The sequence below is a fragment of the Kogia breviceps genome, chromosome 19 (assembly GCF_026419965.1).
Source record: "Kogia breviceps isolate mKogBre1 chromosome 19, mKogBre1 haplotype 1, whole genome shotgun sequence".
Lineage (NCBI taxonomy): Eukaryota > Metazoa > Chordata > Mammalia > Artiodactyla > Physeteridae > Kogia > Kogia breviceps.
In genome coordinates, this window is record NC_081328.1 from 27,397,169 (window position 1) to 27,423,375 (window position 26,207).

Sequence of the window (26,207 nt, forward strand, 5' to 3'; positions counted from 1 at the left end):
CAAATGTCTGGTGTTCATATTTAAGACGAATCAGGCACTAAATCATTGATTGGAAATTTTGTGTGTATAACTCGCTTTGTCAACTAGTAGGTTTCACTACAGAGCAATAAAGTGCCCAGCTATTACGATACTTTGTTCAGGTTCTTCAGAGAGAATCTTACAACCTCTTGCCTACAGAGCACACACATGGTTGCAAATATCACTGAGCAATCTGTGTGTGTTTTGTAAGTGATAATTCACCATACACATCCCCAAATTCCTTAGCTTCTGGCAACTATAGGTCCAGAATCAATCTGGTTTAATTTCTCAAGGGAATATACTTATTTTCCTCTGCAAGGGTAAGGGATGGTAGTTGTGGATTGCTTGAGAGGGGGCAGGGAACAGCATATATAATTGCTCCTTAACACAGCCTTAAGTACTCAATGTTTTCAATTCCTAAGCCTTTCCAGGAATCAGCTTGTTTCCCGTTGTGATTCTCCTATCTCTTCAGACACTTGGACTTTACATGACTCTGCTCACTAATTCATTTATTTTCCTCATCTACTTTGTCCTTATACATTGTGGTTTTACATGTATTTCTGTTTCTTGTTCTCATTATACTGTATGATTTCAAGAGCAGAGGGGAACAAATATATCTTTTTTCATCACTTAAAACCCCCAAATTTCTTTTAGCAATGCAGATGCTTTTAAATTGATACAATGTTGCATCTACTCTATAAGAAAAAAATTAAATACTTAATGCTGTAAAAGATACAAAAATCTGTTACATTCAAACATTACTAGTGCCCAACAAATATGTGTGTAAAATGTCTCTGGAAAACAATTTATCAATACATATCAAAAGTCTAAGCCACTTATGGGGATTTATCCTAAGAGAAAGAAGAAAAAAAAGCTATATTAAATATAGAATTATTTATATTGTCAGTTAATGAAAAACCATCAAAATTCCCAACAGTGGAAAAGCTTAATATTATAGTATATCAATGGAGTATGTTCACAATTTGCTATCTTTAATAATAATTATAAAATAAAAATAAGAATAATTATACAGCATAATGAAATATTATATCATACTGGCTGAAAAAAAATTAGAATTTCACAGTAGCAGAACTAGGGCTTCTATATTTTGTACTGTTTCTTTTGTTATTACTAAAGCAATGTTTGTGGAATAAATTAAAAATAAAAAAAGAACATGTTTGAATGATATTTTAAAGTTGAAAGATTCTAAGGAAGTTGTCCTTTCTGCTGACCCAGTAAGACCAATAATTCTATCTGAGTCTTTAGAATACTGATTAAGGAACTTAAAATAGATGTGGTTTTATTTTTCTTTCTCTCCTTCCAAAGAAGAGGCACTCAGTGAATATGGGCCACAATAAGTTTCTGTGATGACACACATGATGAGCCTAAATATTACCTCCAAAAGACACTGTCCCCTTTGGGTCTACTTGCACTTGCTGTCTCAGGGCTTGGTGTTGTTCCTTTGTGGGCTGAATACCAAGATAATTTAGAGCCTGGAAGGAAAAGGATTCATGTGAAGCAATTTTTCAAATCTCCAAAGAATAAAACTTTTCATTACAACTTTATTTTACAATCCAGTGAAAAGAATCAATATCCCGAACAGTGACCATGATCAAAGAAAGTCTGATGACTATTTATGGATTAATTTTCCATAAAATATTAGCTTCTTGATCTACCACCACCTTATTTTTTCCCCCAAGGCTAGCACTTTGGCTGATGCCAAATAGCATATCTCTAGAACCAAAATTCAAACTACTTCTTAGTTTAAAATATGTGACATGGCAGAAGAAAAACAGCAAGGAAATCCTAATAAATCTAATTTAACATTAATTTTTCTAAGTAGCACTCTAAAACGCTGATATTTTGTTGATATCTTGTATTTGAGACCAAAACTAAGGATTACAGGAATTGGATGGAATATAAAAAATTCTAATTTTTGCCTTGTTTATGGGCAGGCTTACATAAATAATAAACTAAAAAGCTTTCTCGGGAATCCTCTTCTCTCTACCTTCTCTTTTTAGTACCCATAGCTAATTAAAATTTCAGAGCCTGCTAGTTGTATTTCAGTGTCTATTCTCTCCTTGTTCTGTAGTAACAGAACCAAAATCTTTAGCTAGAAACATTGTCATTCAGCTAGAAGATATTTCCCAGCCTGTTCTGTAGCTTGATAAGGTCATATGACTATGTACTACCCAAGGAGACATAAAGCGAACTTGCAGGGAACTTCTGGTAAGTCTTTCAAAAGTGGGGTAGGTACTTCTTGTCCCTTTTTTCCTTCTCTCTTTGGTCTTAATTAAAAGAAAAAAAAGATGAAAGAAGGAAGGAAAAGAAAGGAGGGAAGAAAGAAAAGATGGCTGGAATTTAAGTAGTCATCTTGGTTCATGAGCCACCTCAACAAAGATGGTGGAACAGAAAGATACTTAAAAGCATGTATAACCTTCATGCCAGCCCTGGATTACTTTCTTTCAGGTTTCTTTTTGGTGTAAGAAAAATAAATTTCTAATGGAAACCACTGCTATTTTAGGTTCTCAGGTTATATATAGCAAAGTTTAATCTTAACTAATGAATAAGGACTGACTAGATGCCCTATTATCGGATTCTGGCAAGAACATCAAAACTAAAATGTAGGTAAAGGTTAACACTAGTAATTGTCCTTATATATTCCCTCCTCCTTTGAAATCTGTTCAGTCATCCATCACTTCATTTACCAAGTATTTATTTAGTGCTTACTATTTGTTAGGCACTAAACTATACAAAGGGACACAAACAAGATATAGCCACTACCCTCAAAGAGCTATGGTCTCTAGGGCGAGGATAACATGTAAATAAATGTAATTAGTGCAATATGTAATTTAATAGAAGTGTGTACAGGATGTACTGTGGCAAAACCAAACTGGTCAATGTATAGGTGGCTGGGCACAGTGAGAAAAGGAGACAAAAGGAAGGGAAAACATCAGGAAAGATTCCTTCAAAAGTGATTCTAGAGCATTTTAACCAAGCATCCATCATCTGCCTGCCCTATCTACACAGTCATTGCTTTCCATAACATAGAATAATGATTCTTAAATTTTGATATTCTTTTCCTTCAGTCATAAAAAATATTCCAAATACACCAAAAAAAAAAGAAAGAGAATAATACAAAGAACACCCATTTACTTCTTATCATCAAGTATATACTCATTAGTATTTGCTTGAAATTTATATATATATATATATATATTTTTAAGAAATAAACATTATAGAGTTGGTTGAAAGCTTTCTCCATTGTTTCTCAGCAGGAACCACTATACTAAGGCTGGCATATCCTTCCTGTCCATGATGTGATGCCACTACTACATTTATCCCCTAATAACATGTACTCTTGTGCATTTATGATTTTACATGCATAGTATAATACAAAACGATAACCTTACAAATTATTTTTATTTTTTACCTCAATGTTACAATTTCACAATTGCTCAATATTGTTAACTGCAAAACTAGTTCACTTATTTTAAATTTAAATGGTGTCTAACTGGATGAATGTATTATAATTTATTATCCATTCTCTCATTGATGGGCTTTTTATAATTACTCCACTCTGTTTTTTATAATAAGACATTTTACACATCTCCTCATATAGATGTGTAAAAATTTCTCCACAGTACATCCCTAAAAAAGGAAATGCTGAGTCATAGGGTATATATACTGTCAAAGTTCTTAGATATTATAAAATTGCTCTCCAAACTGGTTATATCAATTTATGCGCAACACTAGTATATAAGCATCTCTATTTTTCTACATTCTTAACAGCATTTGCTGTTTTCACACTTTAATTTTTGTCAATATGTTGAATATGAAATAGTATGTTGTTTGTTAATTTGAATTCTCCTAACTACAAGTGAGATTTAGCTTCTTTTATATGTTTATTAACAATGTTTTTGACATAAATTATTTAGCAATATGTTTTAAATTTTCATACGTAAAGTTTGAGGAAGTATTTTTTGTTAGTGATTCCTAATTTGGTGGCATTCTCCCAACTGTAAAAACCCAAAATGTCCCCAGACATTGCCAAATGTCCCCTGAGGCAAAAAATCCACATCCCTGCTTTTGAGAACCACTCCTCCAGAGACAAACACTATTAATCGACTGGTGTATAATTTTCCTGATTTCTTCCATGTATATAGCACCTGTATATGTAAAGAAATAAATTATATATCTTTTGCAAGAATTAAATTATACTATATACAGTGTTCTATGTCTTTTAAAAAATTATCAGTATATAACAGTCTTCTGTACATTTTAGATATTTTGCATGCTTTTAAAACTTGTTATAATAGTACATTAAAGCTTAGTATTTAAGTATATTTACTTCAGATTTTGAATGTAACAAAACATTGCAAAAGCCCCTTCTCTACTTCTCCCTAAGCATTTTATTATATATTTGAAATACACTAAAAACATACATGTAACAAATATATAAGTTTTAAAACATCCATGAATCTATTTAAGAATTACAAAATTGCTAATACTATTGATTTATGTAACATACTCCTCTCCTACTATACTAGAGGTAACCACTGCTAAGGAACTATGTCATTATCATTCCCATACTATTTACTTTAAAATGGTTTGTCACATACTATGTATCCTTAACATGTTTTTTTGTTTTGCTGTTTTTTAGCTTCATTAAAATGCAACTGATAGTCTTCTAAAACTTGGTCTTTTTACCCTACAGGCTTGTTTTATCATTCATCCACATGGTTATACGGTATTGTAAGATTAATACATTTACTTTGATCTAATATTTGATTAGATTAATATGCCACAATTTATTAATCCATCCTCCTCTAGATGAACATTGGGGTTTTCTGCTTACCAGCAATGAACATTCCTGTACACATCTACTACAGCACATGGGTAAATGTTTCTTTAGGAATAGTATTGACAGGTCTTTTTCTGACTTATTTCTAGGAGTTCTTCATATATTCTGGATACCAAAATTGTATATGTTATGTGTATTACAAATATTTTCTCCCACTTTTTGGCATAACTTCACTTTCTTACAATCTCTCTTTTCTCATGGATAATTCCCAAGTGTGCTTTTATATCATTATTTCATATTTTTATAAATATATGTGATGAATAGTTTTAAAAAATATTTTTAAGTTTTAATTTTTATATAAATGGTACCATACTCTATATATTAATGTGACTTTTTATTAATAATATATACTGAGTTATAATCCACAAAAAGTTCACTGTTTTAATGTACAGTTAAGTGGCTTTTAGTACATTCACACAGTTGTTCATCAATCACCTAATTCTAGAAAATTTTCATCACCCCTAAAAGAAACTCCATACCCATTAGCAGTCACTTGCTATTTTTCCCTATCCCGCCAGCTCCAGGCAACCACTAATCTATTTTCTGTCTATATGGATTTGACTATTCTGGGCATTTCATATAAATATAATCATGTAACTTTTTGAGCCTAGCTCCTTTCACTTAGCTTAATGTTTCAAGGTTTGTCTATGTTATAGCATATATCAGAACTTCATTCCTTTTACAGCCCAATAATAGTCCATTGTATGTATGTACTACATTTTGTTTATCTTTCTTAAGTTAAAAAAGGTGAATCAAGAATAAAATTAGGAACAAGATATTATAAAAATACTAGGTAGGAAATAAATTAGAAACTCAGTGGTTATGTGACTGAAATAGCAGGTGACTGCAAAGAAAGACAGTGAATTAGAAAAACAATGCATTACTAAAGCTGAAATACTGGGCAAAAAGAAGCATGAAAGTTCGGAAGAGGCTAATCAGATTTAAAGTATTATAAGCACCTTGTATATTTGAAAGAAGGGTAAAGATTCTGATTAACTTTAGACTAAGTTAAAGATGAATGTTAAAATTTTAAGGTAATCACTAAAAGATTAGCAAGAGAAGGTACAATTTTTAAATAAGACAGGGGAGAAAAAAAAATAAAATGCAAAAACTGCCAACCAAAAAACCAAACATAATCAAACCAAAAAAATAAAGTAAACATGGGGTAAAAATGGGATTAAAAACAAGAAAACAGAAAAAAAAATTTTAATAAGATGGTAGAAAAAACACAAAATGCATTATAATTAGACTAAATGTAAAGAATGTGGAGCAATGGGAATTCTTGCATAAGACTAGTAGGAATGAAAATTGGTAGAATTACTTTAGAAAACAATACACTAATCGAACAATTATTTTCTGAGCATATACTATGAGCCAAGCACTTTTCCAGGAGATGAAGAAACAGAAGGAACATTTTAACAATACCTTAAGTTAGGTTAAAGGTAAATAAACTCTTTGACCTTATTAATATTTTAGTAATCAACTTTTAAAAAGCATATAAATGATACTCAACATTTGGAATAGAGTTACCTCTTGGGGAAAGAGGAAAATACAATCAAGAAGAAAGACACAGGCAATGTCAAAGATTCTCATTCTTAGCTGGGTGGTGGAATATATGTGTATTTGTTTTATTAATCTTTAAACTCTACACATAAAATATAATCATTCTTGCATATGATTAATATTCTCATATAAAGAAATAAAATAGAAACATTTTATAAAGAAATAAAACCAGGGACTTCCCAGATGGTGCAGTGGTTAAGAATCCGCCTGCCAATGCAGGGGACACGGGTTCGAGCCCTGGTCCAGAAAGATCCCACATGCCACGGAGCAACTAAACCTGTGCGCCACAATTACTGAGCCTGCACTCTAGAGCCCATGAGCCACAACTACTGAGCCCACGTGCCACAACTACTGAAGTCTGTGTGCCTAGAGTCCATGTTCTGCAACAAGAGAAACCACCACAATGAGAAGGCTGTGCACCACAACGAAGAGTAGCCCCCACTTGCTGCAACTCGAGAAAGCTTGCACGCAGCAGCAAAGACCCAACATAGCCAAAAATAAATAAATAAATAAATAAATAAATAAAATAAAGTTCTCTTAAAAAAAAGGAATAAAAACAATTTTACAAAAATAATGCAAACAAAAGACCTATCACAGAAGGTACTCAATATACAGTGATTCTTATTGTATTAAGTAATAATAAAATTGCAAGATGCAAGTAACTACCATGTAAATTTTTCCTGAGCTAAACTGAGTAACAGATGGAAGTTCTGTTGAAAGAAAAATTTACAAGAATACAGCATGTCAGTGAGGTAAGCTCATAAATTTAAATTGAAAGTAATTTGATGGGACATGAAGATGGCAGAGTAACAGGACATGGAGCTCACCTTTCCCCACAAACACATAAAAACTACATTGACATATGGAAAAATTCTCATGGAAAACTAACTGGAATCTGGTAGAAGGACTCCTGTACAACCAAGGCTGAAAGAAAGATATGCCGTACCTGTATAGAAACGGGAAGAAAAGTGATTGTGTTGGGACCTGTGTCCATGGGAGAGAACTCAGAGGAAAGGGGGGATCACATGGGCAGACATTCACCCGGGGGTGTGAGTGGGTTGAGCCACAGATTGGGCATCTGAGTCCTGGGGTGCTATGCAAAGGAGACGAGCTCCCTTGGCCACTTGGAGAACTGGTGGAACAGATAGAAAGGCTGGAGAAGCCAGACTCCACCCATGAGGAGTGGGTGGGTGCTAGCCTGCCCCGAGGCAGGGTGGAGAGAGGTCTGCCCTAGCAGCTGCCACCTTGCCATGCTCCCCAGTCCAAGCAAGGAGAACACCCCACTCACTCTCCGCCACAGCATGGCACTGGATCTAGGGCACCCAGGACCTGGGAGAAGACTTGATTTAGGGATGCAGAGGCAACCTGGGGGTGCGGGGTGTAGCCCAGATAGGGCAGCGGTAGCCATTGTTGGTGCTTACTCAAGAGATGCCCCAGAAGCAGCCCAGATTTCTTACAGCAGTGTGGTGGCCACATTTCCTGTGACTGCCTCACTAAGTGTGCCAGCCCAAGCTGAGCAAACACTCCAGTCCCACTAACTCCATGTCACCATGCAACACTAGATCTCAGGTGACCACAGCCAGGGAAAAGATGCGACCACGGATTGCATCTGAGTGAAGCTGTAGATGCCTACAGAGGTGGAGTATCAGACCTCTGTGAGCACACAGGCCCCACTTGCTTCAGGACTCCCCTCCTTTGGGGCAAAGGCCCCAGTGCAGGGAAAAGGAAAAACACATACTTAAAGGGACCAGAGCCAGCTCTAGCCCTACCCTCAGGGATTCTACTCCAGCAATTTGGGAGCAAATCCCACCCCTGACAGGGTGGTGACAGCCAATGAGCAGAGAAGTCCCACCTCACACCCTGCACAGACTTTAGCTCCTCCATCACCAGCCACAGGCCCTACCAAGGTGACAGCTGCCAGCACACCCTGAGGAATGACGTGACTGGCATCCACATCAAATCCAGCCCTTCCATTAAAGGCACTGGGCACACGCAGTCAGCACAGCAATGCTCTCAAATAATAGCATGCCCTCAAGACCACAATAGATAACTGTTTCACCAAAATTCCTAGAGACAGAGAAAGTAACTAAAATGAAAAGGCAGAGGAACTACTCTTAATTGAAAGAGTAAGAGAAAAGCCCTGAAAAAATAAATAATTTACCAGATAAAGAGTTCAAAACATTGCTAACTGAATTAGGGAAAAGAATTGATCTAAACACAAATCATCTTAACAGGAACTAGAAAATATAAAAAAGACCCAATTAAGGGAATTCGCTGGTGGTCCAGGGGTTACAACTTGGCCAAAAAAAAAAAAAAAAAAAGAGACCCAATCAAAAATAGATAATTAAATATCTGAAATAAAAAAACACCTTGAACACCCTAGAAGGAACAAATGGCAAACTAAATGACACAGAAGAATGCATGCATGACCTGGAAGATAAAATAATGGAAATCATCCAATCAGAACAGCAGTCAGAAAGGCAAATTAAAAAAAAGTAAAAGTAACATATGGCATCTCTGGGATAGCATGAAATGTACCAATATTCACATTATAGAAGTTCCGGAAGGAGAAGATAAAGAGGAAGGGTATCGAAAATGTATTTGAAGAAACTATGGCTGTAAAATTTCCCAAACTGAAAGAAGGAAACAGATATTTAGGCACAGGAGGCATAGAGATTCAAAAACAAGATGAACCCAAAAACACCCACACTAAAATATATCATAATTAAAACAACAAAAGTTAAAGAGAGAATTCTAAAAGCAGCAAGAGAAAAAGAAAGAGTCATAAAGAAGGGAATCCCCATAAGGCTATCAGTTGATCTCCCTATAGAAACTTTGCAGGCCAGAAGGGAGTGGCATGATATATTCAAAGTGCTGGAAGGGAAAACTCTGCAACCTAGGAGACTCTACTGAGCAATATTATCATTTAGGACAGAAGGAGAGAGAACTTTTCAGACAGGCAAAAACTAAAAGAATTCAGCAGTACCAGATCTACCCTAAAATAAATCCTGAAGGATCTTTTCTAAATGGAAGCGAAGTAAGAATCTATAGGAAAGCGTAAATCCCACTAGAAAAGACAGATATATATTCAGGATTGAAGATTACTTAACTAAGTAGATTAAAAGACAAAAAAATTGTAAAAGAAACTCTGACTACAATAAACAGTTAAGGGATAAGCATTAAGATGTAAAATATGACATCAAAAACACAAAACATGGGGGAGGGGAGTAAAAAACGTATATCTTTTAGAATGTGTTTGAATTGAAATGACTATCAGTTTACATGAAGTACATATACTTATGGATCAACATATATGAACCCCATTGTACAGAAATCAAAAATTTACAAAAGATATACAAAAAATAAAAAGAAAGGAAACCAAGCATACTACTAAAGAAAATCATCAAACCACAATGGGAGAAACAAAAAGAAGAAATGAACAGAGAAGAACTATAAAAACAACTGGAAAACAAGTAGTAAGATGGCAATATATACTTACCTGTCAATAATTGCTGTAAATGTCAGGGGAATAAACAATCCAATCAAAAGACATAGGGTGGGGACTTCCCTGGTGGCTCAGTCATTAAGAATCCACCTGCCAATGCAGGGGACATGGGTTCGAGCCCTGGTCCAGGAAGATCCCACATGTCATGGAGCAACTAATCCCGTGTGCCACAACTACTGAGTCTGTGCTCTAGAAACTGTGAGCCACAACTACTGAGCCCGTGCGTCACAACTACTGGAGCCCATGCTCCATAACAAGAGAAGCCACCACAATGAGAAGCCCATGCATCGCAACGAAGAGTAGCCATTCACTGCAACTAGAGAGTGCCTGCATGCAGCAATGAAGACCCAACACAGCCAAAAATAAATACATAAATAAGTAAATTTATTTTTTAAAAAAGGACATAGGGTGGCTGATTGGATTAAAAAAAAAAAAAAAAAACCCTTCAATATGTTGCCTACCAAAAAACACACTTCAGGGCTAAAGAGACATACAGACTGAAAGTGAGGGGATGAAAGAAAGCTATTTCATGTAAATGAAAATGACAAGAAAGTGGGGTAACAATATGTGTATCAGACAAAATAGACTTTAAAACAAAGGCTATAACAAAACACAAACAAGGACATTATATAATAATAAAGGGATCAATATAAGAAGAGGATATTACACTCATTAACATAAGCACCCTATAACAGGAGGACCTAAATATATAAAGCAAATACTAACAGACATAAAGGGAGAAATTGACAATAATGCAATAACAGTAGGAAACTTTAACACCCCACAGACATCAATGGACAAATCATGCAGACAGAATATCAATAAGGCAATAAGGTCCAAAATGACACAATAGAGTTGGATTTAATCAACATCTACTGCATACCCCCAAACAGCAGAATACACATTCTTTTCAAGCACATAAGAAATGTTCTCTATGATAGATCACATACTGGAACACAAAACAAGTCCCAACAAATTTAGAGGTAAAAATTATATCAAGCACCTTTTCTGACCACAACAGTCTGAAACTAGGAATCCACCACAGAAAGAAAAAAAAGTGAAAAGAACAAACACGTGGAGAGTAAACAACATGCTATTTAAAAAAACCAATGAGTCAATGATGTAATCAAAGAAGAAATCAGAAAATACCTTGCGACAAATAAAAATGAAAACACAACTTTACAAAATCTTTGGGATGTAGAAAAAGCAGTTCTAAGAAGGAAGTTCATAGTGATACAGGCCTTCCTCAAGAAACAAGAAAAATCTCAAATAAACAACCTAACCTAACACCTGCAAGAATTAGAAAAAGAATAAACAAAGCCAAAGTCAGAAGAAGGAAGGAAATAATAAAGATCACAGAGGAAATAAAATAGAGATAAAAAAGACAATAGAAAAGATCAATAAAACCAAGAGCTGGTTTTTTAAAAGGATAAACAAAATTGACAAACCTCTATCTAGGCACCAAGAAGAAAAGAGAGGACCCAAATAAACAAATTAAGAAATCAAAGAGGGGTAATAACTGATATCACAGAAATACAAAAAATCATAAGAGAATACTATGTATAGTTACATGCCAACAAATTGGACAACCTAGAAGAAATGGACAAATTTCTAGAAACATACATCCTGCCAAGACTGAGTCAAGAAGAAACAGACAATTTGAATGAGCAATCACTAGAAGTGAAATAGAATCTAATAAAATAACTCCCTGCAAACAAGTCCAGGACCATGCAGCTTAACTAGGGAATTCTACCAAAACATATAAAGAACTTATACCCATCCTTCTCAAACTATTCCAAAAAAATTGAAGAGGAGGGAGCACTGCCTTATTCATTCTAGGAGGCCATCATTACTCTGATACCAAAACCAGACAAAGATGCCACAAGAAAAAGAAAATTACATGCCATATCTTTGATGACTATAGATGCAAAAGTCCTCAAAAATATATTAGCAAACCGAATCCAGCAATACACAAAAAGGATTATACACCATGATTAAGTTCGATTCATTCCAGAGGCACAAGTATGGTTCGACATATGCAAATAAATCAATGTGATATGCTACACTGACAAAAGGAAAGACAAAAACCACGTGATCATCTCAAAAGATGCAGAAAAAGCATTTGACAAAATACAACATGCATTCATGATAAAAACTCTTGCCAAAGAGGGAGTAGAGGGAACATATCTGAACATAGTACAGGCCATTTATAAGAAACCCACAGCCAACATAATACTCACTTGTGAAAAGCTGTAGGTCTTCCCACTAAATTCAGGAACATGACAAGAATGCCCACTCTCACCACTTCTACTTAACATAGCATGAAAAGTCCTAGCCACGGCTATCAGACCAGAAAGAGAAATAAAAATTATCCAAATTGAAAGTGAAAAGGTAAAACTGTCACTATTTGCAGATGACATGATACTCCATAGTGAGAGCCCTAAAGTCTCCACAGAAAACTATTAGAACTAATAAATGATTTCAACGAGGTAGCAGGATACAAGATTAATATACATAATTCTGCTGTGGTCTATAAACTAATAATGAAATATAAAAAACAGAAAGTAAAAAAAAAAACCCTCTTTAAAATCACATCAAAAAGAATAAAATACCTAGGAATAAACCTAACCAAGGAGATGAAAGACATATACTCTGAAAACGATAAAACAATATGAAGAAAATTGAAGCTGATATAAAGAAGTGGAAACGTATCCTGTGCTCTTGGATTGGAAAAATTAATATTGTTAAAATGGCCATTCTATCCAAAGCAATCTACAAATTTAATTCAATCTCTATCAAAATACTAGAACGTTTTTTACAGAGCTAGAACAAACAATCATAAAATTCATATGGAACCATGAAAGAGCCCAAACTGCCAAAACGACCTTGCAAAAAAAGAATAAAGCTGAAGATATAACTCTTCCAGACATCAGGCTATACTAAAAAGCTACAGTAATCAAAACAGTGTGGTACTGACACAAAAGCAGACACATATATCAATGATATAGAACAGACAGCTCAGAAATAAACCCATGCACTTATGGTCAATTAATCTACAAAAAAGGAGACAACAATACACAATGGAGAAAAGACCATCTCCTCAATAAGTGGTGCTGGGAAAACTGGACAGTCACATATAAAACAATGAGATTAGAACATTCTATCACACCATATACAAAAATAAACTCAAAATGGTTTAAAGACCTAAATGTAAGAACAGAAGCCATAAAACTCCTAGAAGAGAACACATGAAGAACACTCTTTCACATAAATTGTAATAGCAATAGTCTTTTAGATCAGTATCCTAAGGCAAAAGAAATAGAAGCAAAAATAAACAAATGCAACTTAATTAAACTTAAAAACTTTTGTACAGCAAAGGAAACGATCAACAAAATGAAAAAACAACCTATGGGATGGGAGAAAATATTTGCAAATAATGTAATCGAAAAGGGGTTAATATCTGAAATATACAAAAAGCTCATAAACTCAATATCGAAAAACAACCCAATCAAAAAATGGACAGAATACCTGAATAGACATTTCTCCAAAGAAGACATACAGATGGCCAACAGGCACATGAAAAGATACTCAGCAATACTAATTATAAGAGAAATGCAAATCAAAACAACGAGATATGACCTCACTCCTGTCAGAATGGCTATCATCAGAAAAGCCTACAAATAACAAATGTTGGCAAGGATATGGAGAAAAGGGAACCCTTTTACACTGTTGAAAGTAATGTAAATTGGTGCAGCCACTGTGGAAAACATTAAGAAGATTCCTCAAAAAACTAAAAATAGAGCTACCATATGATCCAGAAATTCCACTCCTGGGTATCTAACTGGAAAAAATGAAAACACTAATTTGAAAAGATACATGCACCCCAATGTTCATAGCAGCAATATTTATAATAGCCAGGACATGCAAGAAACCCAAGTGCCCATCAAGAGATGACTGGATTGACTGTTTGCAGATGACATGATACTATAAGTAGAGAATCCTAAAGATGCTACCAGAAAACTACTAGAGCTAATCAATGAATTTGGTAAGGTAGCAAGATTCAAAATTAATGCACAGAAATCTCTTGCATTCCTATACATTAATGATGAAAAATCTGAAAGAAAAATTAAAGAAACACACTCCCATTTACTACTGCAACAAAAAGAATAAAATACCTAGGAATAAACCTACCCAAGGAAACAAAAGACCTGTATGCAGAAAACTATAAGACACTGATGAAAGAAATTAAAGATGATACAAACAGATGGAGAGATATACCATGTTCTTGGATTGGAAGAATCAACACTGTGAAAGTGACTCTACTACCCAAAGCAATCTACAGATTCAATGCAATACCTATCAAACTACCAATGACATTCTTCACAGAACTAGAACAAAAAATTTCACAATTTGTATGGAAACACAAAAGACTCCGAATAGACAAAGCAATCTTGAGAAAGAAAAATGGAGCTGGAGGCATCAGGCTCCTGGACTTCAGACTATACTACAAAGCTACAGTAATCAAGGCAGTATGGTACTGATACAAAAACAGAAATATAGATCAATGGAACAGGATAGAAAGCCCAGAGATAAACCCACGCACATATGGTCACCTTATCTTTGATAAAGGAGGCAAGAATATACAGTGGAGAAAAGACAGACTCTTCAATAAGTGGTGCTGGGAAAACTGGACAGCTACATGTAAAAGAATGAAACTAGAACACTCCCTAACACCATACACAAAAATAAACTCAAAATGGGTTAAAGACCTAAATGTAAGGCCAAACACTATAAAACTTTTAGAGGAAAACACAGGCAGAACACTCTATGATACAAATCATAGCAAGACCCTTTTTGACCCACCTCCTAGAGAAATGGAAATAAAAACAAAAATAAACAAATGGGACCTAATGAAACTTAAAAGCTTTTGCACAGCAAACCAAACCATAAACAAGACGAAAAGACAACCCTCAGAATGGGAGAAAATATTTGCAAACGAGCAACGGACAAAGGATAAATCTCTGAAATATACAAGCAGCCCATGCAGCTCAATATCTAAAAAACAAACAACCCAATCCAAAAATGGGCAGAGGACCTCAACAGACATTTCTCCAAAGAAGATATACAGATTGCCAACAAACACATGAAAGGATGCTCAACAGCACTATTCATTAGAGAAATGCAAATCAAAACTACAATGAGCTATCACCTCACACCAGTCAGAATGGCCATTATCAAAAAATCTACAAACAATAAATGCTGGAGAGGGTGTGGAGAAAAGGGAACCCTCTTGCACTGTTGGTGGGAATGTAAATTGATACAGCCACTATGGAGAACAGTATGGAGTTTCCTTAAAAAAATAAAAATAGAGCTAACATATGACCCAGCAATCCCACTACTGGGCTATACCCTGAGAAAACCATAATTCAAAAAGAGACATGTACCACAATATTCACTGCAGCACTATTTACAATAACCAGGATATGGAAGCAACCTAACTGTCCATCGACAGATGAATGGACAAAGAAGATGTGGCACATATATACAATGGAATATTACTCAGCCATAAAAAATGAAATTGAGTTATTTGTAGTGAGGTGGATGGACCTAGAATCTGTCATACAGAGTGAAGGAAGTCAGAAAGAGAAAAACAAATACCGTATGCTAACACATATATATATAGAATCTAAAAAAAAAAAAAAAAAGGTTCTGAAGAGCCTAGAGGCAGGGCAGGAATAAAGATGCAGACATAGAGAATGGACTTAGGGACACGGGGAGGGGGAAGGGTAAGTTGGGACAAAGTGAGAGAGTGGCATGGACATGTATACACTACCAAATGTAAAATAGATAGTTAGTGGGAAGCAGCTGCATAGCACAGGGAGATCAGCTCGGTGCTTTGTGACCACCTAAAAGGGTGGAATAAGGAGGGTGGGAGGGAGTCGCAAGAGGGAGGGGATACGGGGAGATAAGTATATGTATAGCTGATTCACTTTGTTATACAGCAGAAACTAATACAACAATGTAAAGCAATTATACTCCAATATAGATGTTAAAAATAAAAAAAGAAGAGATGACTGGATTAAGAAGATGTGTGTTTATGTGACTGCATGTGTGAATGTATATATAATGGAATACTACTCAGCCATAAAAAAGAATGAAATTCTGCCATTTGCAGCAATATGGATTGACCTAGAGAATACGTTTAGTGAAATAAGTCAAAGACAAATATTATGTGATATCACTTACATATGCAATCGAAAACACAGTACAAATGAATGTATATGCAAAACAGAAACAGAGTCACAGGTATAGAAAACAAACTTATGGTAACCAAAGAAGAGCAGGAAGGGGGGGTAGGGACAAATTTCAGGTATGAGATTAATAGATATAAACTACTATATATAAAATAGATAAGCAACAAAGATTTACTATATGGCACAAGGAATTATAGCCAGTATTTTCTAATAACCTATAATGGAGTATAACCTGCAAAAATACTGAATCATTATGCTGTACACCTGAAACTAATATAATACTGTAAATTGACTATACTTCAATAAAAAAAATAAATTGGAGGTAATTTATTTTTGATTAAAAACAGGTTCCAATAATTCCTTGTATAACTAATGTCATCTTTTCACCGTAAACAAAAATGCAACTTTGTTAAAATGTCCTTAACTTTTTCTGATATCTAAATGATGAATCTAAACAATCTCACTTCCTTATAATATTAGTCACCTACTTCCCAACCTAATACAAAGAACACCTCATTAACTATATTCAGACATTGGGTATACCATTACTCACTACAGCTTTCTTCAAATGTTACATAAATGGCAAGAGGTAAAGTAAATATCAGCGAAATGGCATCTGTATCCCAAAGCATCTTTCTCAGATACAAAAACATAGATAGTGATAAAGCGGAGTAATTCTTTGTCTTCAAGCCAACTAAAAAATATATCCCTATTTGCTATGTTTACCATACCTACTTATAAGTTTAACAGTGGGATCAAAGGAGACACATAGTATTAGTTCAGTGCTAGAAATTACTTTCCAGCATATCCTGATACAAAAGTGTCTACCTCTACTACTAAAACATGAAAGATTTCATGAAGTCAATGGCCCACAAACATACATCTTGGCAGGTAATTTCCTTCATCAAATTCTAACCTCTTTGCCTTTCTTAAAAATTGTATTGTGTTGGCTAATGACTTAATAACCACATAATCAGTCAACATCTTTTCCTTGTGAAAGCTTTTATATCACCAATTTCCTAGATACTATATGCAATATACTTATAAGTGATAAAGTAAAAAAATATAATTTTATTACATTTTAAATACTTGGAACATATTGGCCTTATCTATTACTACATAGGAAATGTGTTAAAAATGTAATGGACAATAAAGTTGAATTTGTCTACAAAGTAGCAACTAAAATAGAAGGATCTATTTCAAATTAAAGTGATACAGATATTATTACATTAATATATAACTATTCAAAAAAGTAAGAGTAGCTTAGGAAATGTATGGGTGGATAGAAGCTAATATGGATTTTAGAAAAAAAATTTTTTAAGTGAAATTTAGTTTCAAACTCTGAAAACAGAGAATGCACTACTAAATATAGTCACTAAAAATATTTAGAATAAAAGCAGGGAAGCTGAATTTACACAGAACGTAGGTTTCCTTTACTGTAAAACTGCCATTTTATGTTTCTACAAAAATCAATTTGCTAAGGCTCAAAGGAGGACCAAAAGTGGAATACTCAATATGCAAGCAGCTCATATTTCTCAGAATCAATATACATCATATTTCTCAGAATCAATATACATTTAGATGATTTTCATATCTCTAAGAAAATTAATCAGTTTAAAAATATCATGTGCTAGGAAAATTTAAACTGAGTCAAAGAATAATGACTGCCAGGTAAAGTCATTAGCTGAATAGTTTTCTCCTTATCCAGAGGAATGGTTAGTATTAAATCTTGGATGTTCAGAAATGTATATTACAGCAATATCATTAAAAAACAGTAATTATTCATTTTTAGATATTAATAGATATGTTTTTAAACCTCAAATATTCTATTTTTTGAAAATGTTATTATTAACTGATTGTAAAACTTGCTATTACCCAGAACTTACATTTCAGCCGCAAATAAAAAGAAAGTAAAGCATAGGGAAAGATACTCAGGATTTCGAAGATATGAAGGAGACATCTCAAGTACCTAATTAATAAGACAATTTTATAGAGCACAAACCAGATGTTTAAATGGTGGTAGGTACAGAGAGATTGTAAGCTTTGACTTACTGATAAAACAAAACACAGAAGATTACAGGGTACTGCAAAATAATGTTCAGTGTTACAGATGTGCCAAATATGGCAATATTGGCCTGAACTATAAAAGTTATCAAGGAACTGCACAAAGGAGTTGGAATTGAGTCAGAATTTGAACAAAGAGAAGATTCAAACTCGCACTGAAAAGGGTATTACTATAGGACCATGCAAAGGTCTGCATATTTATTCCAGCTACGCATTCTCATACTGTTCCTAAAAGTGTAAAAAATCATTATCCACAAAAACTGACAGGAAAGTAGAGGCTGTGAACCTTCGGCACTATATCCATTTTCATATTAAAAAAAAAAAAGTCACTCATTTTTGCTGTCATCTTCCAGGTATCCTGAGAGGAAAAGTTTTAAAATCCTTTTCTGCTTATAATTTTTCTTTTTAAATCATCTTATGTTTCTTTTATATACAGAAACTCTCAATATAATACTATTTGGTACATTGCTACCATCTCTTTATATCTAGTAGGCTTCCATTTTGTTCTTCAGGATTTAGTTTCCCTTCACTTTTTAAACAATTGAGTAATAGAGTATTACTTCCTTGCACTTACTGCCATTACATATTTGAAGTCTACCACACTTTGTCATAATTTATCGCATGTTTCCTTTGATTCTATATTGTAAAACATCACATTTGTCTCATTCCTACACAGGAGGAAACTGATTAATTTGAAGGTCAATTTAATTATAAAAGGTTTTATTTCTACTTTCTACTAACGAACCACCATGAATTGCCCAAATTAAACATGAATTAAACAGTTTAAACCCAAACTGCCATTCATTTAACTGTAAATCGATAACTCTTCAAGAAACTAATGGCTCCAATCCCTTATCCTCGCAAAGAATGAGAATACTTCCTTGCTGTTGTTTTATGGAAGAAAAATGAAAATTTCAAGTATTTACCATTTCCAGTTTCTCTACTTTAAGGCGAACAGAGGGATTTAGGGAAATCTTCTTTCCTTGTGGTCCGTAATTATCAGTCAAGGCAGGGGCAATATCTACGAGACAAAAGGGTACACATTAATAGGAATTTTTTTTTTTTTTTTTTTTTGCGGTACACGGGCCTCTCTCTGTTGTGCCCTCTCGCGTTGCGGAGCACAGTCTCCGGACGCGCAGGCTCAGCCGGCCATGGCTCACGGGCCTAGCTGCTCCGCGGCATGTGGGATCTTCCTGGACCAGGGCACGAACCCGTGTACCCTGCATCGGCAGGAGGACTCTCAACCACTGCGCCACCAGGGAAACCCCTAATTGGAAATTTAATTGGAATAGAACTTTTCATTTGACAGGATGTGTTCTGGGCTCCTGAGGTTCAAAAAGAATTCTGGCTAATCAGTTGGCAGTTTTCACGATTTTTTTGTTCTTTAAATCTAAAATGTATCATATAAACCAGCTTCACTTAAGCCTTAAAAGACATGATATAAAAAGAGTGGCCAACTATGCATTAAGTCCCACAGAAATATTAATACAACAAACATACATCCCACCAGTTACCTTGTCATCACAACGGCTTACTAATTGCTAAATGAAAAGTCTTCTTTTTTTCTTCCAAAATAAGCAAAATCATATTAGAAATTTTAAAAGGTCATGATTTTTCTCTGGCAAAAGTGTTTTTGCTACATGAGTTCTGGAGGTACTATGGAAAAACTCACAAATGCAAACTGTTTCACGTTTGCACATAAAGTATGATATAGCCTCAGAACTTCTTGAACTAAAAATCCTATTTCTTATGTTACAGAAGTTATAGTTCAAGTAGCATAAATGGATTCTCAAGAGTTGAGTGTCATACACCTCTCACCCATTCTCTAACGCCTTCTCAGTCTACCCTGATTATTTAGACGAGCTTTGTCCTTGTTGCATGAGTAAAAATCAGGTGTCACAAGGGACTAGAACTTGAAAAATTATTTGCCTTAATATGCCAAAGTTTCTCAAATTCCTGCAATTCATGTCAATCCTTATATCTAAATTGTCACCATTCTAAATACACTTTTAAATGGTATTTTACTAGTTCTACATAGAAACAAGAGGAAGAGAAAAAACTTTTTAAAATGTCACATTTTTATGCAGTGTTTTAATTTTTTTTTATTTCTCAGAGCATCTGTCTCTAAGTACAAAATGATTTGCATTCTCTTTCTTAAGAACATAAGAAGTGCATAGGAAAATAGTCTTCCTCTAAACCTTTAACGCTTCCTTAACATTCTATGTAAAATCTTGAATATAGCTTATAGGTGTCAAGATCATGAAAAAAAAAATGGTTACTGACTTTTAGCTTTAAATGGAATTCAAACCTAGAGAAAGACTGATTTTAGTATAATAAAATTTTTACAATTTTGACAAAAGCAACAAAGACGCCTTAGTTGCTGTGAAACCTAATTGTTGGCCAAGGGCTAAAAATATATTATACATATAAAAATTTTTTCCTCTTAAGAGAAATTTTGTGCCAAACCTAAAGTGTAGCATAAAATATCAGCATGGAGTGAAGTGGTATGGAAGTCCAAATAGCGGGTAAGTCAAACTTTATCTTTCATTTTTAGGGTTTGGACGTGTGAGGCTAGACAATGACTTTCAGTCTGGTGCCTGACCTATCATTAAGGCACAGTAACACAAGGTGGACCCAAGCTAACCTAATTATGATCTCAGACCAAGACTAACCCTGGGTGTGAATTACTCAGTTCAAGCGTGTGTGGAAGGCATAGAGAGAAGACAAAAGAGAGGGAGGGATAGGGACTCACACCAAGGTGTGGGTTCTCACTTTTGTTTTCCTACATCTAAGCATAAATATTTTCTATGTGCAACAGTGGAAATAACAGAAGATTAACTCTTATTTATGCTTACTTTTAGCCAGGCATTACACTAAGTACTTTATATATATAAGCTCATTTAATATTTACAATAACCACAGTGACACAGGTGTTATTATTTCCAACCCAAGAATGATGAGACTAAGCCCCAAAAGGGTAAAGAAACTAGCCCAAGATCATACAACTAGTAGGTGACCATGTTAGGATTCTAATCTCTTATGACCCCTGAGGACAATTTCTTAAATGTGTCAATATCTTTCATCATCAGTTTTCTCATCTGTATAAAGTAGGAAGAATAAAAGAGATAAACAGATCACCTTACAGGAATTGTAAAGGTAAATTAAAAATCATAGAAAACTACTATGACAACTATAAAGTAGTGTTAATAGTAACACAGACACACAGAAATAGGAGATTTAATGTAAACTTATACTAACCCCCCATTTAACAATATGCAATCATGGCTTAACAAAATCTCACTTTCTTCTAGCCAAACTTCCCCTAAATCTTTACCTTTGAGCCAAAACCTTAGGAGGATATGGACATAAATCCAGCATGCTTTGGTAATTCAAGGTAGCTTGACCTGAAAAGCTCCCCCACAGACAGTTTTCCTCATTTGCCGGTGTCCTCTCTCACTTTCAGCCTTGGGCTCTTTATTTGCTCCTCTCTGGGGGCGGGGGGAGAGAATTTTCAAAGTATGGCTTATTATTTCCTTGGATCTTCTCTTCCTATTCCTCTTTTTTGGAGCAGAAGAAAGGAAATGTTTTATAAGGGTAGGATCAATACCATTTGGTTAATACCATAAACTCTCACCATGGATATTTTTCCTCATCACTAGTTTGTTTTCAGCTTTAAAAGCCTTATTGCAGGAGAATTAAGGCTTGTGTGGTGGTAAAGTTAATGATCGTATTCCTTCACGTAGTAATTCTTTACTGATTTTCTTGAACGTCTTTAGCATGTTTTTAGCTCACTCACAAACTCATGCATTATTCAGCGTATGGCAGTAGTAAACAACTCTGGATTCTGAAATAAGAAATTTATACAACAGAATAGTTTTGAAAAACGTACTCAAGTATAATGTGGATTTTAAACATTCTAACCAGTTTTACACTTTGGAATGTTTTTGAGATGAGAACAGGGGTAGGCTTGCCTCATTAAGTTTATTTTTGTTCAGGTTAACATTAAAACTCATTTATAATTTTTAATAAATACCAGCTGGCTGAAGGAGTCTAGATGTGATGGTTAAGGATCTAATTTGTGAACAATCTATAATTAACTACTTATAACAGACAAATCACAAGGTATATAAGTTACCTAGAGATAATTTAGAGTTGACTTTGCTTTTTTTTTCTCCCCAGAAACATCTGGCCTACTACATTTATGTGGAAGAAAATGGTACTGAGTCAATTCCATTTCTACTCTAGAAAAATGTTCCATTTTAATTGCATTTTAATATTTACATACAGTTAACTCACTCAAATATGTTTTTCACTAAATTATTTTTCTATTACAAAATCTAGCATCATTTCTTATAGTCACTGATGTAAATTTACCTCAGTTTGTTCATTACTACAGGATCTCCTTGCTCTAATCACATTTGCCTCCTAGGGTCACCTGACATGTAGCGTGACCTTACTTCTTTGCATTTGATGATGATGCCTCCTTCACTTAGGATGATCTGTTACCTTCATCCATCTGTTGATGTTTATCACTTCTTTCAAGATCCAGATGATGTCTGACTTTTGCCAAGAAATTTTTCTGTATTGATTTCTGCATATTTTGTGACAAATTCTTTACTATGTACTAGCTTCTGGGGTAGAGGGGGAGGATGCAAAATTGAATTAAAGGACAGAAGCTTTCACTTCTGCTCTAAAAAACATGCCCTGGAATATTATCTGAGCTATACTCTAAACTTCAGGTTCCGTAATATTAATAATAATGACAGCAAAATGTACTGAGCATATTCTATGCACCAAGTACAAAGTGCTTGACATACATAATCTTGTTTAATACTCATAACAACCCCATGAGGAAACTATTTCAATATAATAAGCTAATTCAGCCAGTAAGTTGGGAGCAAAGATCTGAATCTCTAAGTTTGCATTCAGAGCCTGGTGATTAACCACTGTGTTTTCCCTATATCACACTCAGGTCACTTACTACTTCTTCCCTTAATCTACTTTGCTCATGTCTTTACACATCTTGTGCAAATGTGTTATTTGTCCATAAGACATATACTTCTTAGAGTACCAAAACCACCCACCCCCTGCTCTAGTCAACACAGAACACCGCAAATAGTCGAGTATTTATTCAATAAAATAATCACACACGCACACACATAAATAAACACACACATATATGTGCTTTCTAATCTGAATAATGACGTTTTAAATCCCATATTCTATTTTACAATATAATATTAAGTATCTCATAGAAAAAAATCCAGGTTCCTTCATATTTCCTACCGAACTATGACGCACATGACGTACTCAGTAAATACTTACTGAGTAAATAAATTGGCTAAAAGAGGCATCAAGAGAATGAAAATTAATTATGTAAAGGAAATAATACTGATAAAGTTTCTAAGGGTCAACAAATCCCACTAAATAAAAAGGCATATAATTGATGGCTAAAGACTGTTCCTAACCCACTGGTAAATATTGCTCCAAATCAGAGAAACTACTATGGAATTCACTATAAATTCCTGTTAGTATAGGAGCTATGCGCTATGGTCTGAATGTCTGTGTCCACCTGAAATTCATATGTTGAAATCCTAACCCCCAAGATCATGGTATTAGGAGTTGGTGGCTTTGGGAGGTGCTTAGAGCATGAAGGTGGGTGGAGCCCTCACGAATGGGATTGGTGTTATTACAAAAGAGGTCCCACAGTGCTCCCAAGACCTTTCCACCATGTGAGGACACAATAAGAAGTCTGCAACCACAAGGAAGCTCTCACTCAGACCATGCTGGCACCATGATCCTGGACTTCCAGCCTCCAGAACTGTGAGAAATGTTTGTTATTTATAAGCCACCCATTCTGTGGTATTTTGTTATAGTAACTCACACAGACTAAGACACTATATAATTTCTGCTAACTCTTCCTTATTTTGCAGTTTTTGATCTATACATTGATATTAAAAATTAAAGTATATGAGTAATAATTTGCTTTATAATTTAGATGTGTAATTAACTCTTCCTTTCAATAAGTATAATTTTGTTTGTTTGTTTTTATTGTTGTTCCCTTTAACTTTTGGAGATAATTTAAGGGAAGGAATTTTTTCTTGATATTTGAGCCTACAAACACTTTACAGATTGATAAAAATCCTTTTATTATGGGTAGCTTACACAATTAATCCTTTACTGTTTTGAAAAGTCAATAAATCATTTCATGCTAATTAAGAACCAGTAATATTGAATTCACAATACTGATGTTCTTTCTAATTTATATCTATATAATCTCTTCTAAGAAAAACAAAACATACTTCTTTTCTTAAGCTATGCTCCCTTCTATAATTTCTCTGAAAGGTGCATTTAATGTACCTCACGAGGATTTCACTAAAAGGGCAAGGCAGCCTAATCTTGATTTATAGAAGAGTTTTCATTATTTGGTTTCAACAGTTCATTGATTATTACAGCTTCATAGACACTGTGATGATAATGCATCTTTTAAAATTTCAACCCTTTGTTCAGGAAAATTTCCAATAAAAGTCATAATCTAACAGGGACCCCTGCACAATGGATTCATTTTGCTCTTTTACTCAATGAAGGAAAAAGGCATAATGCACCCTTCTTTAAAGTCTTTTAAGTCACATTATGTACTCCTCATTGAGAGAGTAATTGAAAAAAATAACAGGAAAGAGGAATTAAATGTGCATTTACCTGTATTAGGCATATCTGTAGGGCTGTTGTCTGAAGAAGTAATTGGAATCTGTTCTGTTTTCTTGTATCTAGTTTTTATCTATGAAAGAAAATGAGGAACGTGAAATGTCATTTTCTAAAGTAGGTCAAAAACCAGATGAGAAGCTCACGTTAACATAAAAAGATTGATTAAAGAGATTAAAGCAATAGTCCCCCAAATATAAAACCTTTAAAATTTTGGTATATTCATCTTCAAACAAAGCAATCCAGAATGAAAGTAACAACTGCTTTCAGCTCTACCATATCCAAGGACAAGAAAATATAAGGCTATGCACTGTCTCTGAAAAGGTATTATAACCCCAAATGAGAAAGTATAAAGGGCTAAGAGAAAATCTTGAACTCTGTATCTGATTAGCATGGACCTGAAACTGAAATTACCTTTGATGAATTTTATTGCACTGACTAAAAGCCTACCTGATTTTCAAGCTTGTTTTATAGAGTATACACTATATTTTATAACTCATTATTTATGGCACTGTTGCAATTAGTAATTACAGTCATCCCTTCATATCTGCCATTTCTGCATGTGCAAATTCAACCAACAACAGATTAAAACTATTTTTTAAAAACTCCAAAAAGTTCCAAAAAGCAAAACTTGAATTTGCCGCATTGGCAACTATTTACATAGCATTTACACTGTATTTATTTACAACTATTTACATAGCATTTACATTGTATTAGGTATTATAAGTAATCTAGAGATGATTTAAAGTATATGGGGAGGCTGTGCATAGGTTATATGCAAATACTACACCATTTTATACAAGAGACTTGAGCAGCCTCAGATTTTGGCATCTGCTGGGGGGTGTGGGGAGGTTATCCTGGAGCCAATCCCTCCACAGATGATGAAGGATGACTGTAATTATATCAATTTTGATGTGGGAACTCCCCCTTTCGTATGATTCTAGGGTGAACTATTGATATATTCCAGCATACACACATGAGGGAACAAAATCCACCTACACTATACAGGAAAGAGCTGAGCAACAGAAAGGAAGATTGCCTGTCTTCAGTCAAGCAGAAAACAGAAAAAATAATGAACAGAACCATATTAGAGTCTATCTGAAAATAAATATAACATTCCATATCATAGTTTTGAGTGATATCCAGGCATATCTTTGTGATGTCATTCCTGATCATGATTTTCTGGACAAAGGATATATTGACTTGGAAAATTGTATTTATTGACAGCATAGCATAA

The 26,207-nt window shown here is 34.5% G+C and overlaps 1 protein-coding gene across 2 annotated transcripts in view; it reads right to left on the reverse strand.

Moving 5' to 3' along the window:
- The window catches only part of STXBP4 (syntaxin binding protein 4), a 202,156-nt gene that overhangs the window by 143,023 nt on the left and 32,926 nt on the right, over positions 1-26,207 (reverse strand). For both annotated transcript variants that reach the window (XM_059048918.2, XM_067020482.1), the window contains exons 7-9: positions 24,968-25,046; positions 19,195-19,289; positions 1,415-1,511 (exon numbers count right to left, since the gene is read on the reverse strand). In XM_059048918.2, coding sequence (XP_058904901.1) covers positions 1,415-1,511; positions 19,195-19,289; positions 24,968-25,046 — 271 coding nt within the window. The remainder of the gene's footprint in view (positions 1-1,414; positions 1,512-19,194; positions 19,290-24,967; positions 25,047-26,207) is intronic.